This window comes from Astyanax mexicanus, chromosome 3 (assembly GCF_023375975.1).
Source record: "Astyanax mexicanus isolate ESR-SI-001 chromosome 3, AstMex3_surface, whole genome shotgun sequence".
Classification (NCBI taxonomy): Eukaryota; Metazoa; Chordata; class Actinopteri; order Characiformes; family Acestrorhamphidae; genus Astyanax; species Astyanax mexicanus.
Genome location: NC_064410.1, coordinates 37015311 through 37029597, shown reverse-complemented (window position 1 = coordinate 37029597; position 14287 = coordinate 37015311). Strand labels below are relative to the sequence as shown.

The window sequence follows — 14287 nt, the reverse complement described above, 5'->3', positions numbered from 1 at the left end:
TTATACCGTATCGGTACTGCACTGTCCTGTCTTTAAATTGTCTCGTCTTTTGTATTTATTGTATTTATTGTTATTTAGTGTTATAATTTTATAATTTTATGTTGCACTGTCGTCACTCCTGCACTTTATGTTGTCTATTGCTTGTTGTTCTATGTTGCACCATGGTTCCGGAGGAACGTAATTTCATCACACTGTGTACCTGTACTCAGATGTAATGACAATAAAAGCCTCTTGACTTGACTTGACTTGACTTGTAATGACAGTATTACTGAAGATGATCCTCATAAAACTTGGCTCAAGGACTCTTTTTTTTTTTTTTTAGAGGATTTTATTACTGTGTAATGACTTACAGTATATGACTGTCTCGTCCTTGATACAGTAGGAACAACGCAGACACAGTCTTTCACAGTCTCTCTTTCTCTCTCTCACCTTGTCTCACACTCTCACACGCACGCACACGCACGCACGCACGCACGCACGCACGCACGCACGCACGCACACAGTAAACATGTCAAGTGCACATCTGGACCATATTTTAAAGCCATAATCATTTATAAAGTCTTTAAAAGCTCAATGTGCTTATTACTGGACCCCCATTTGACATGTCCATTTAAGACAGACAGCAACAGCCATTTTTCAATCTGCAATGTTTTTAGTGATATATATATACATAGTGTATATACAAATTTGTCAATTATACAAACATATCAATTAGGCACTGCAAACTTCGTGCATTGGATTGAAGCTTTAACTTTCTGTTCTTGTACTTGTCCATTATTTCTCACTTTGACAAATACAGGCTGCATCCCTCACTCTCTCAGTGTGTGTAGAGAGAGGCTGTGAACACGATGTCCCTGCGGATGGCCAGTGATGCTCTCTCCATCTTGCTTCCCAGCACGGAGTCTCCAACAATTCGGGCGGCTTGCCTCACCTCCTTCAGTACCTCGTCCAGTCTCTGAATGCAGCGGACCACTGTCCCCTCCTGCACATCGGTCAGCATGGCGATCTCAGCAAAGGGCTGTAACACATACAAACAATACTCTATGTTCAGCACAACAATGCAACACAATGAAAGCGCAAATACCCACTGATATGCTGATGCAGTGCATATCAAAATGGTACATCAGCATATCAATTGCACTCAACATCTGGCGCTGCTAAATACAGTTCCTATTTTTTTTTTGTTTGGGAGTATTCTTTGTTGGGTTTTTGCATGTGGAAATGAGCAGTGAAGGGCTGTACCGTAAATGAGCGGTTATATTCTGCCCAACAGGTTTTTTTTCCCCTGAAGAAATCACCTGGTTTGTCTTTATACTCTGTATGTGTTGTCTTCAAGTGACACCTTAACTTGCTCAATTTAAACTGTATTTAGTATTATACTACTGCACTGGTGCAGCTGAGGGCAATATATGCCGTCATATTTTTTTCCATTGGAAGGTGGTAAACACTTACCTTCTATCTATCAAGTAAGGACTAAGTGTATATTTTATTGATAGTGCTTACCATGCCTCTGGCCCAGCAGTATACCACCTCAGTCAGGCCGAACTTGAACTGGGACACATAGTCTTCAGCTGTTTGTGCGATTCCACATTCCCTCTGCAGCTCACCAATTCTCTGAGCCACACACAGCACCCGGTCAATCCCCTACACCAGCAGAGCAGGCAGAGAGAGAGAGAGGCAGAGAGATTCACAATAAAAAACATAAATAAACAGAAACTAGCATTTTCTGAAGGAAAAGCAGAATTGTTGCACAGCTAAAGTAGATTCCACTTCCAGTCTTGTGCACACCTACAATCTTGTCCCTGACATTCTTTGACAGCTCTATAGTTTATCCATGGTGGTTAAGAGGTTTGAATTTAAAAGATTCTGACAGCAGCTTCTGATTCTAATTCTGTGTCAGTTGGCTTTTATGCACATACCAAGGTGAGATTTAAAATATTTACTTATTTAGGGACAGGACAAATTTGTGTGCCTCATGGGGGTCAGAATTCAGAATTTGGTAAGGGATTAAATACTTATTTCACTCACTCAAATGCAAATGATTTTTTATTGTTTATAATGTTTTTTTCTGTTGATATTCTTTCACTTTCTGATAAAAGTATATCAGTAGTGCAGGTGTTGTGTAGTGCAAGTCCGTTTGGAAGGGACCAGTACTTTGTGCATTGTAGTGCAGAGTTTCAGTACTTTATTAGTGGGGGGGTCACATAGACCTCACAGTGCACTCATCCTTTTTGTCTTTCTTTCTGCTACCAAGCTGATGCAGGACAGCCAGCTTTAAGTTTTGAGTGGTCAAACAGTCCAGCCATGGTGGGAAAATCACAGTTCAACACCTGTGTGCATCGGCCGCTTCATGTTTGAACATTGAGAGTGTTTTAGCACTTCTCTGCAGGATGTCACTACACTATAAAACTTGCACACACTCTCTGTTTCTGTTCATGTTTAATTCAGACTTTCTTTAAAGCTCTTCCGTGTTTCTGAGCCATCTGGCAATACACAATCAGGTGTGTGTGTGCGCGCGCGCATGTGTGCACGTGTGTAAGTGTGTGAGAATTTTTTGAGCTCAGGAGGTGCGGAGGCACAAATGAAACAGCCAAGTTTAGTCACTGGGCAACTGTGTGTTAGCCTAGCACTCTAATTACAGGTCAATACAGATTCACAGATGCAGCCAAACTTTTTACACCCAATTATTGAGACATGCCAATGCTGCAAAAAATCCTAATGATGATGTAAAATGATGTAAAATAAATCAGTCATTATTAGGTACAGGTTATACTGTTTTTTTTTAGTCATTGCGAATGGGAATGAAAGGAACTTGCTCTGTCAACGTAAAATGAGAGGGGTCAGTGGATGCTGAGAGGCATAGTGTGTGGACGTCCCCAACTTTCTGCAGAGTTAATCTCTACAGACCTCCAAACCTCATATTCAGATTAGATCAAGAACAGTAGAGCGTAGAGATTTCCACGGTTCTATCCTCCATTACCAAAGGCAAGGATTTAGCCCTAGGTAAAGATTTATAGGTTTGTACTTTTTCATAACAGATTTAGGATGATTATGTAGGCTGCCATTTAGAGGGACAAGGATATGAGGCATAAAGATGTAAGTAAATGTGCATTTACAGCATTTAGCGTGATGTTGTCCAGATGGACTTAAGAGAACTGCTTAGTCATCCATTCAGAACTTTTTGCTAGCTAAAGTGAAAAGGCAAGAGTCCAAAGAATTTTAGCCAAGGGAGTCAGATAAAAAAAATATACAAACAAAACACTCTGCCCTTACAATACCAGTGTCTGCAGACATAGATCCTTATTAGGATACAGGATATTAGGTGCAATCAATGGACAAAAGGACAGACACAGAGACAGAGAGACACACACAGACACACACGCATGCATTACCTCCTGTATAGTGTTGGGGATATGTGGCTCTATCTGTGTGTTCTGTGTGAAGACGAGGCAGGACAGCAGGGCAGCGCTCTCCTCTGGAGCTAGAGGACTCAGAGTGTTTTCAAACAGCAGCTCTGTCAGCAGCAGCTCGTGACTACTGATCTGGCACGCCACTCTGCCCTTCAGCTGCACGGCATCACTCTCATCAATGTACTTCAGCTCCTTCAGCACCTGCAGGTTCATAAACAATATTAACATCACACAAACACAATACAGTACTGCTTCACAAGCAGTATTTTAGTTTAAGTACAAGTACAGAGACTCAATTTCATATTCACTGGAATTCACAAAACAGGCAAGCTCCATGGATACTGGTCTTACAGTCATTGTCACCCAAAAACCTCTTATCTCCAAAATTGTGGAGTAAATTAATGTAAAAAAGTAATTTGTATTCAAAGTCATTTTGGAGCATTTGTATTAGTTAACAATAATATTCTGACACCACTGCAAGAATAACTGCAAGATTCTCTTCATGTCAAAAAGAGAAAGAACCCAGCACAAACGTAGATACAAGTTTTAAAAACTGATGTTCATGCAAAATCTCATTATAATTCAAAATATACAAACATACCGTAAAGAGCAAAGGTTTTAGGTACCTAAGCACATTATATAGAACCATTTGTCTCAGCAGCAATAAGAGTGTTTTGCTTGCACAAACAACATATCACACTGGAACAGATGCTGGTAATGATAAAAAGGAAAAGGTAAGAAGCACCTCTCATTTTGAAGAAAGTAGTTAATGTCATGTGAGCTAGTTAACACCACTGAGATCGAAGAAAGCAGCACATCAAACTAGATGTTTCTTGATATTTCACCTAATATTTTTGCTATAGTACAGAACAGTATGTTTTGCTTTATCTGCCTCTTATCTTGGTTTTGTGCGTAAAAATGACAAATGGACACTTGCATTTCCTGCCTTTACAATGTAAGTGCAGAGCAATGTAGACACACCAACGCACAAGTAAAAATACTCACAATAGCACAACAGGCCACTTGAGAATGCTGCACTTTAAACTCTGCGTTGACTGAGTGAAGAGTGTTTATAATAAAAAAAAAATAAATAAAAAAAAGCAAGGCAAAGCAATTGCAAGCACATAAATGTATATATATATATATATATATATATATATATATATATATATATATATATATATATATATATATGCTTTCTGTATTAATGTTAAGATTTCCCGAGATAAGAAGTTTCTTATTTTTCTTATTTTTACTGTTCTGCATTTTACTAAGCAGAATTTCTGAGGGCAACACTGAGGATTCAACAAATAAATCTGAATAAACAAAAGAAACTGCTTGTTGCATTACTATGAATAATGGCAACAGTACAAAAAGAGGGTGTAACAGCTACATTGGCCAATAACATATAGGATAATCAGTTTTATAAATGTTCGCAGGCCTAGTGAAGTATTTTTCTACACAGTCTACATAATGTTATTGACCTACAGCTCCTTAATGTGTCTACTCCATGAGTCTGGACTTTTAGACACTGGAGGATACAGGCAGGTAAAAAGTAAGGACACAGCTGTAATTGAAAAAACAAGGGTACTGACCTTAATCCTCTGATTGTACTCTGGCAGAAGAGTAAGGGACATATCAGACACCAAAAACAGCAGCCTATCCAGCTCCTCCTGTAGACCCATCCTCTCCTGCACACGTGCAAACTGTAAGGAGGGAAGGCAAATGTTGTGAGACAATCAGTCATTTCCTAATTTCTCCCAGAGTTTAGAGACACTGCTGGCCGTGCTCACAGCTGAAAATAGACGAGCAGCAGAGAAATGAGCTTGATCTCTTTTCTCTGTTGGAGCCTGGACATGATGAATAGAAGCTAACAAGACAGGCTCTAATCCAACCCTGTCACTGAGACACAGAGCAGATGTCCCATCAGCATGGCTAGCTTCAGAACCACTGAAATAAATTGCTTTCCAATATAGTGCATAGAAAACTGCAGAAATGTTCCATTTACATGCTGATTAACCTACACAGTGCTATACAGTGTTTACTTTGTTAAATTAGATAGACAAAGATATACATCTAGATAAATATATAGACAGGTCTAAATAGACAGACAAATAGATGTAGATAGACAAACAGACAGACAGATATATCTATATAGACAGGCAGGAAGATCTAAATAGAAAGACAGATCTAGATAGACAGACAGACTTGGACAGAGAGAGAGATCTAGATATACATACATTTATATAGACATGTCTAGAAAGACAGACAGATATATGTAAATAGAAAGACATATCTAGATAGACGGACAGACGCATAGTTAGATCTAAATAGACAAACAGATCTAGATAAACTGACATACAGACAGATAAAGCTATGTAACTTTAGTGAAGTAGTTATAGACCTTGTCTCAGCTTGTCAAAAAATATAATTTGTTACTAGGCTTCCCCTACTGTTACAGACTTTGAAGCACCACTGTAAATACATATCTGCCTCTCATGGACAACATCACATGAAAATGTTGACAAGCTGAGGATACATAACTTTAAAAGAATGGAAATTCCTGTTAAGAGTAATGTCACACAAATATTTCTAAGATTACAGAATTTACACAGTTCTCGAAATCAATCTCACACCCCACACCAAAGTTACAAGAATAATAATAATAGCAAATTTCAGTTCCAGAGTGGCAACAACAGAGAGGTGATGTGCCCTATTACAGATCAGTTCACTATCAAAATTATTCTTAAGCTGTTAGTTTAAAGTTAAATTGCTACAGAAAGTTGCTTTAAAAGTCAGACTTAATTCCGATTTAAACCTACAGAACCTACTTACACAAGGTAGGTAATGCTATCTAGCTCTGTAAACAGAGCCGTAAACAGATATAGAGCTGTTAGCTCCACCTTAGCTCCTTCTGCTGCAGCCTGGCTTCAGCGCTGCCTTTGGGCAGTCCCGAGCTGAGGTGAGCGAGGCCATTAACTCGTTGGTTGATGTAGACTTCAGAGCCTTTCCTGATCTACTTGTTTTTCTGATTTTCTTTTAATAGCTACCGCAGACAATGGAGGTTGAGAAGGAGACCTTTACAAAAACTAAAAAATATATCTCCTAATGTCGGATAGGAAGTGTAGAGAAAGAAAATAAAGGATGTAAGAAGTGTAGAACATTACAACATGGGGAAAACCCAGGCAGCCGAACCTGTTCATTGAAGGTGGGGGAGTGTGTGCACTGGAAGTCTTTCAGACAGTCCTGGATCACTCGCTGCCTCATCACTCCCTCCACCACGTCTACTCCCTTCAGGTGAAGGTCATTCACAGGGTCCAGCGAAGTGATGCCATCTGGGTTGGCCTCTGCCAAACGCAGAAGCTCCTGAGTTGCTGTGGATATGGCCTGGCCAGGTGGGTCCATTCTGAGAGAGAGTGCAATAAATTTTCTAGCATGAAGTGGTGAATTTAAAGAAATCACAAACACACACACACACACACACCTACACACACACACCTACACACACACACCTACACACACACACCTACACACACACACCAACACACACACACCAACACACACACACCAACACACACACACCAACACACACACACCAACACACACACACCAACACACACACACCAACACACACACACCAACACACACACACCAACACACACACACCAACACACACACACCAACACACACACACCAACACACACACCTGAAGCGGGGCTGTTGTCTTTTGTTATAGTTGTCAATGATTCTCTCTGGAATGACCTTCAGGGTCTTTACTGTGATAGCAGAGATGTCCTGTGCCTTCAGCTTCTGCACTGTGTGACTGCAGGGCCCTACACATACACACAAACGCTCCAATCAAAACCCAATGCTGCTTGGATGCTAATACAATGACAAAAAGTTTGTCATTATACTGATACAGTATTTATTCTGCCTCATAAACAGAGCAGTTAAAAATTATCTGTTTCTTCTGATTTTAATATCTGTCCATTTACTGGTCTTACATAAAAACTTAACTTGGAGTTACACCACATCATAATAGTATTCATAATAGTATACTAAAATACTGAATCATATTTTAAAAATGTGAGGCATTGGGATTATACACAGTGTGTGTGGCTGCATATGAAACTGACCCTCAGGAATGAAAAGGCTGGTGTTGTGGAGGTGTCTGAAACCCCTGTTCAGTTGAGTAGTTTCAGAGGTTTCCTCATTCCCTTTCTCACATATGATGAGGGCAGTGAACATCCGATTTACAGAATCATTAGACACCTGAGGGCAGTAGAAAAGAGAGATAAAGAGAAAAGAAGACACTTAGACCCACTTTCTTCAAACAAAGTCATTGATTTCTGAAATATAGATGAGTAAAATAAACAGTTTTCTTTTCCTATAAATCTATAAAACTAAAACAATGGAAGCATATATCCAATCCATTCTGAAAGATTAACCCCTGATAGCAACAATATCATTAGAGAATCTTGATTATGTGGTTTCTGACAGTTCAAAATGTTTTCATATATAAAAATACAAAAGTATATCACATTGCTATTATAGCTCCAAATGTTGTCCATTTTAATGCGGACATTTTTCTAACATAATCAACAGCAGCTCATATTTACACACAGACCTGTAAAATGACAGCTAGGGCGTTGAAATGCTGTGTATTGTTGACAACGACTACCCGGCCCACAGACAGAGCCTTCAGACCATTCATTGACTCCATTACTGCTTGCTATAAGAGAAAGAAAAAAAAAACAACCCCTTTATCAGAACCACAGCTTTATTTTTATGGATATGTATGATTTACAAATTATGAACCACAAATTGATCAAAATTTAACCATGAGAGTGTACAATACAGTTTTACTGCAGTGTAGTGAACTTCAAGTAAGCCAACCTCAGTACAACTGATGCCACTATTAACTTTGTGCAAAGCACAAAGCACAGAATACTAAAAGCAAAACATTTAGTCTATTTATCACCCTTTAGTATTTTATCTTGTGATTGTGATTCATGATCCGTTACACCACTAATGTAAAATAATATATAGCGTACATTGCAACAATTATATTCCATAAGAAAACATGCAGAACACACCTGCAGGGCTTCTGTTGTGAGGCGTAGTTCATTAACAGTGTGGTAATACTGGAGCAAGTCCGATAATTGACCCTCCGTGTCCAGAGGAGGGAGGGAGGAGAGCAGAGTCCTTAATTCACTTATTCTTTTCTCATGAGTCTGAGAAAAAGAGAATCAGAGTGAGAGCCAGAGAGAAAGAGAGAGATATAAAAAAATAATTCTAACATTTTAATATCTGCTGCATACCAAATATTTCCTTTTAGTAATCACTCTTTAAAATGCATTTTGGAAATTAAAATGATCTAATATCCAGGTCTATTTATTTAAAGCACCAGAAATGTGGACCAATGGTACCCAAACCTTTTAATGGCATTGTATAACAGGTTAGGGTGGGAAACATATGTACATTCAATTTGTTACTGAAACATATATACACAGCTCTGGAAAAAAGGGACCAATTCAGTTTCTGAATCAGTTTATCTGATTTTGCTATTTATAGGTATAGACTAAAGAGGCCAATATAGTGTTAGAGTAAAATAAACATTTGATTGAATGTTTTATTCTATAAACTTCTGACAATATTTCTCCCAAATTTAAAATAAAAATACTGTAATTTAGAGCATTTATTGGCAGAAAATGAGAAATGACTGAAATAAAAAAAAAGATGCAGAGCTTTTAGACCTCAAAAAATGCAAAGAAAACAAGTTCATATTCATAAAGTTTTAAGAGTTCAGAAATCAATATTTGGTGGAATAACCCTGGTTTCTAACAGTCTTCATGCATCTTGGCATTTTCTCCTTCACCAGTCTTACACACTGCTTTTGGATAACTTTATGCCACTCCTGGTGCAAGAATTCAAGCAGTTCAGTTTGGTTTGATGGCTTGTGATCATCCATCTTCCTCTTGATTATATTCCAGAGGTTTTCAATTTGGTAAAATCAAAGAAGCTCATTATTTTTAAGTGGTCTCTTTTTTTTTTCCAGAGCTGTATATCTTAACTATCTATACACACTCCAGGAGCTTATGGGAAATAAGAGAAAGTACCTGTGTGTCCCTATGGTTCTCAGAGAAGCTTCTGCGCATCATGTCAGTCACTCTGAGGGCCTCCACTCGCAACAGGTTGAGGATCATGGTGTAAGTCAGTCTGAATTGAGACTGTAACACAGTCGGTTTACCCTGATAATAAACAGAAGTGGGTTACAAACCTTTATAACCTGAGGTGGTTAAAGTTTATCAACAGTCTTTGTGAAACAAGAGAAATAAAAAACAAAAAATCTGAGAAAAATAGCTTGTTTTTTTGTTAGAAAACTGCATTTTACAACTGCTATATAGTACAGAATGCGATGCAGTGGTTTTACATTAGTGTCCTGACCAATAACAAATCCAGGTGTGGTTTTATAGGAGTGTAAGAGTGAAAGAGGTATTCATGTGAACGTCAGTCTTGTCTTTAATCATGTTTAAAAATGCAGAAAGCTCTACATATCAATACAAATCACCCTTCTAGTATACTGTTCATGTCAACCATTTTAACACAGGCTCTAGTAATATACAGTACACTGTGACAATATTAAATGCTTAGTTTGCATCAGTGCTATTCATGATTTGTGCATTTTTCAGAGAAAGGGGATAAAAAACAGGTTTAATAAAAACTGGAGTTCTCTTTACATACTGCTGAGAGTAATTACATCCCTCAGTCCATCACTGCTGCTGTTGCCATGGCGCAGCGGCCTACAGGAGCCTCCAGAGCCACCAATGACACAGAGCTGATTAGCATTAGCATAAGATTATAGCCAGATAAGATACTGCCACCCAAAATGCACACACACAAACGCAGTCTACTAACTCTCAGTCTAAGTATTTTTTTTTTTTTAGATTTTTTACGGTTATTGTACAATGTAATACAGATGAAATCAGCTTTTAAGAAGCATTTAAAAGGGAAAATTCCATGTTAAGTAAATTCATTGAGAGAGTTGATGTATATTTGAGAAACACATTTGTAAACATGGTTATTCACCGTTGTCCTGTATATACATTCCACACAGGCTGGCCTGAATATACCCTGTGTATATTCTATATTCTATGTTTGTGCGCTATATGAGATCATGTTACGTGTTTCTAGATGAGAGATGTTTTTGAGGAATATTCTTAATAACTAAAAGTTAATTGCACTTTAAAAGAATGGATCTGCATCTACATTGCTTTGCTATTATTTTACCATTATAGCAAGAAAAAAACAGAACAAAATTAAAACATGGATAGTTAGACATATCACAAACAGAACAAATCCTTAGCACCTATGTGTTACTCACTCTCTCTCTCTCTCTATCTCTATAGTATTTGGTATTTTAAATTTACTGATCATGGTAAAAAAAAAACATGGAGGGAGATGCTGTTGTGCTTGATTGTCTGCCTCTGTAACACATATATGCAAACGATCTTGCTTTTATTTGCTTGAAACTGTATTTTATGTTTTGAAAACTGTATCAAATTTGAATATATTTGTATTAGTATGATTTAATAATCTTAAAAAACAAGTGAACTGTGTAGAAAAAATATCTTAAAACTGACAAAAGCAACTCATGCAAGTTGAAAATCTTTATTTCTTACTTATAGGAACTTAGAAGCCCAATAATCTAAGAACGACCAAAATGCTTTCAGCATATTATACAGATTATACGCTCATGGTGGGCTATGGCATACTGCAAGACTTTCACTGTGCAGCCCAAGCCCAGCCCAGTCAGTACTGCCGACAGATCAGTGTAAGGCTTAGTGACAATTACTCTCACACAACCTCCTCAACAGCACCTCCAGAATGAAACAAAGCGAGACTGAAACGGAGCTGCCGACTGTGAAACGCTGCTCTAATGAAGAGTGGCCTATTTTTAACCACGATCCTCTGACAGTGTGAGAAAGGAAAAGGCTTGGTAAAAAAAAAAAAAAAATCCAGACAGTGTCTGACTCCAGACTAGACCGGTGGTCTGGACACCTGATCTTACCAGGTGATTAAATTAACACTCAAAGTAAAAGTAAAACAAAAGACCCAAGAAAAGAAGGGAAAAAAAAGAACAAAGAGGAAAATACAGAGGAGAAAAAAAAGAAAAGAAACAGAGGGAGAAAGCGAGAGAGTGAGAGAAGGGTGTGAGAGAAAGAGTAAGCAAGCAAGCGAGAGAGCAAACAAGAAAAAAGGCAATTACAAAAAACATGGGAAAAATAGGACAAATTAACTTATCATTCTTGTCTCACAAAAATCACAAAGCCTTTCACACATCTATTTTAACCTCTTGCATCAATGTTGCCGTATAATATGACGTATAACCCTGACATCCATGCCTATGCATTATGCACGTGTGAATCATGTCGGCATTCATGTGTGAAGCAGCTGATCAGATGTCCAAAAATCACACCTAAGCTGTGTGTGAATCCTATACTGAAAATATAACATGAAAAAAAACTCTAATTAACCATTTTTTCCCTGCACAAAGCAAATGGAATGATCACCTGGATCTTTCAGACTTTAGCGTGAAAACACAGATCAACAATGAATAAAATAACAAAATTTCATTACGTAAAGAAGGTGCATGAACACACTCACCAACATCATGGCATGCAGGTCACCCATGTCATGAACACCACTCTTACAAAGGATGATGACAGTGCCTGTGGCATCCAACCCTCTCCTGCCTGCCCTTCCTGCCATTTGAATGTATTCACCTGGACAACAACACAGAAACACACACACACACACATTTCCACACAATATCAAAACATGGGCTTACGGTATAAATACACTGACATGCCAAAATGCATGAAATAGCTGTATGTAAACTGATAATGAACAAGAATATGTGAGTTTAAACACTTGCCAGTGTGCTCTTGCAAGATAACATGAATTATCAGAGTTTAAGCAAAACATCCCAATTATGAAGTTCTATATAACATTTCTTGGTTCACAGCGTCACATGTTTATAGGGACTACGTCATAGAAGGCATTACTACCACAGCGGAAATCACAGTGGGTGGGAACGATTGTGACCAACAATGTCTGAATGGAACATGCATGTCACATGTTTATAGCATCATGGACTGCTATTGAAAAACATAACGAGACCACTTCAGTTTCTGAATCAGTTTCTCTGATTTTGCTATATATAGGTATATGTTTGAGTAAAATGAACATTGTTGTTTTATTCTAGAAACTACGGACAACATTTCTCCCAAATTCCAAATAAAAATATTGTCATTTAGAGCATTTATTTGCAGAAAATTAAAAATGGCTAAAATAAAAAAGATGCAGAGATTTCAGACCTCAAATAATGCAAAGAAAACAAGTTCATATTCATAAAGTTTTAAGAGTTCAGAAATCAATATTTGGTGGAATAACCCTGGTTTTCACACAGGGTTTCATACAGTTTGGCATGTTTTCCTCCACCAGTCTTCCACACTGCTTTTGCATAACTCCTGGTGCAAACAAAATACATTTTAAGTGTTTTTTTTCCAGAGCTGTATTAGTGTGGCCAGTGCAAAAGTTGCTGCACTCAACATGTGTTCCTCCAGGCTTTTCTAAAGTTATTACATGTATGTTCAGGGGAACTGTGTAGATTAAGATAACACTCACAAGATCAAGAGCCAGTTTCCTAGACAGGGATTAAAAAAAGTTATGGACTATATTTACCAATTAAAAATCTCCATTCAAAATGCGAGGTAGTCCAAGATTATGATTCATCTCTGTATAGTAAATTGCCAACAGGAGTGACAAGGAAACCATACCTATAGTTTATTACAAAACTCAACATCAACAAAACTCAACAACTGCCTGGCGAATAACTGCATATTGCAAAAAAAAAAAAACAGTGCAAAAAATATTTTCAAGAAAGAAAAGAGGTATAGGGCTGTTTGATATGGCTGACAACAATACAATTTCAATATTAATATGAACAATTCAAAAGCCACTACCTGTGGTGTACATCACACACTGGCACTGTCAGGCTATGAAAGCCTATGGTGCAGTGAAAAGACCTGTAATGAAAGTCACTAGGTTTGAAGTATATTTTGTTTCAGGATCGTCATCACTTTAATCACATTAATGTGCAAGGTCAGATAAGGCAAAATATTAAATTAAATATGTTTTTCTTTTTTTAAATCTTTAGGTTTATATGATTCCAATTAGAGGCAGATGTATCTGCTTAGTATCATCAATATCTACTGATACTGAATCAGTGTCCACCCCTACTTCCATTACAGGAATAGAAAGATATATAACTTTAAATGGTTTCTATGAAGAGTATACATTGGTTCTGTGACCTGTACTGATAACACAACCCTTTTCAGTGCAATAGATAACCTTTTTTTAAAGGATCTATATAGAACTATGTACAAAGGTTTTCTTTTGGAATGCTTATTATTAACATTGCTGTTAACACAGACCCCTCTACAAACATTTTAAAGAGTGTAGCTTTGGATTTAGAGTAAGACAGTACTGAGATGAGTTGGGTTCAGGTTTGGGGTTTAATCTAAATTCCAGAGAGTGGCTCTTATATCTGGTATCATTTTCGTCTCCTCTACTCATTTATATGCGGAGACATTACAAGGAACAGGGATCGACGGGAGGTGATTACACCCACCCAGCATCATAAACACAAACACATCAAACGCCTCCTGCTGTCTTTCATTTCTCCTGAGATAAAAATTATTTACATGAGCACAAGCGTCTGTGCTGTTTCAGCATGATCACGTTGCTCATTCACCAGAGTCTGTTATTCCTTCAACACCTGGCCGAACAGAAAGAGCATTAGCATCATCAAA

General features: G+C 37.8%; 1 protein-coding gene across 1 annotated transcript in view; it reads right to left on the bottom strand.

The window, feature by feature from the left end:
- Positions 1-630: 630 nt before the first annotated feature.
- Positions 631-14287, bottom strand: part of skiv2l (SKI2 homolog, superkiller viralicidic activity 2-like) — a 30442-nt gene continuing 16785 nt past the window's right edge. Inside the window, exons 20-30 of the mRNA XM_022683101.2 lie at positions 12078-12196; positions 9530-9661; positions 8507-8644; positions 8038-8142; positions 7547-7682; positions 7117-7243; positions 6606-6816; positions 5006-5116; positions 3393-3611; positions 1504-1644; positions 631-1018 (exon numbers count right to left, since the gene is read on the bottom strand). Coding sequence (XP_022538822.2) covers positions 818-1018; positions 1504-1644; positions 3393-3611; positions 5006-5116; positions 6606-6816; positions 7117-7243; positions 7547-7682; positions 8038-8142; positions 8507-8644; positions 9530-9661; positions 12078-12196 — 1640 coding nt within the window. The 3' untranslated portion in view covers positions 631-817. The remainder of the gene's footprint in view (positions 1019-1503; positions 1645-3392; positions 3612-5005; positions 5117-6605; positions 6817-7116; positions 7244-7546; positions 7683-8037; positions 8143-8506; positions 8645-9529; positions 9662-12077; positions 12197-14287) is intronic.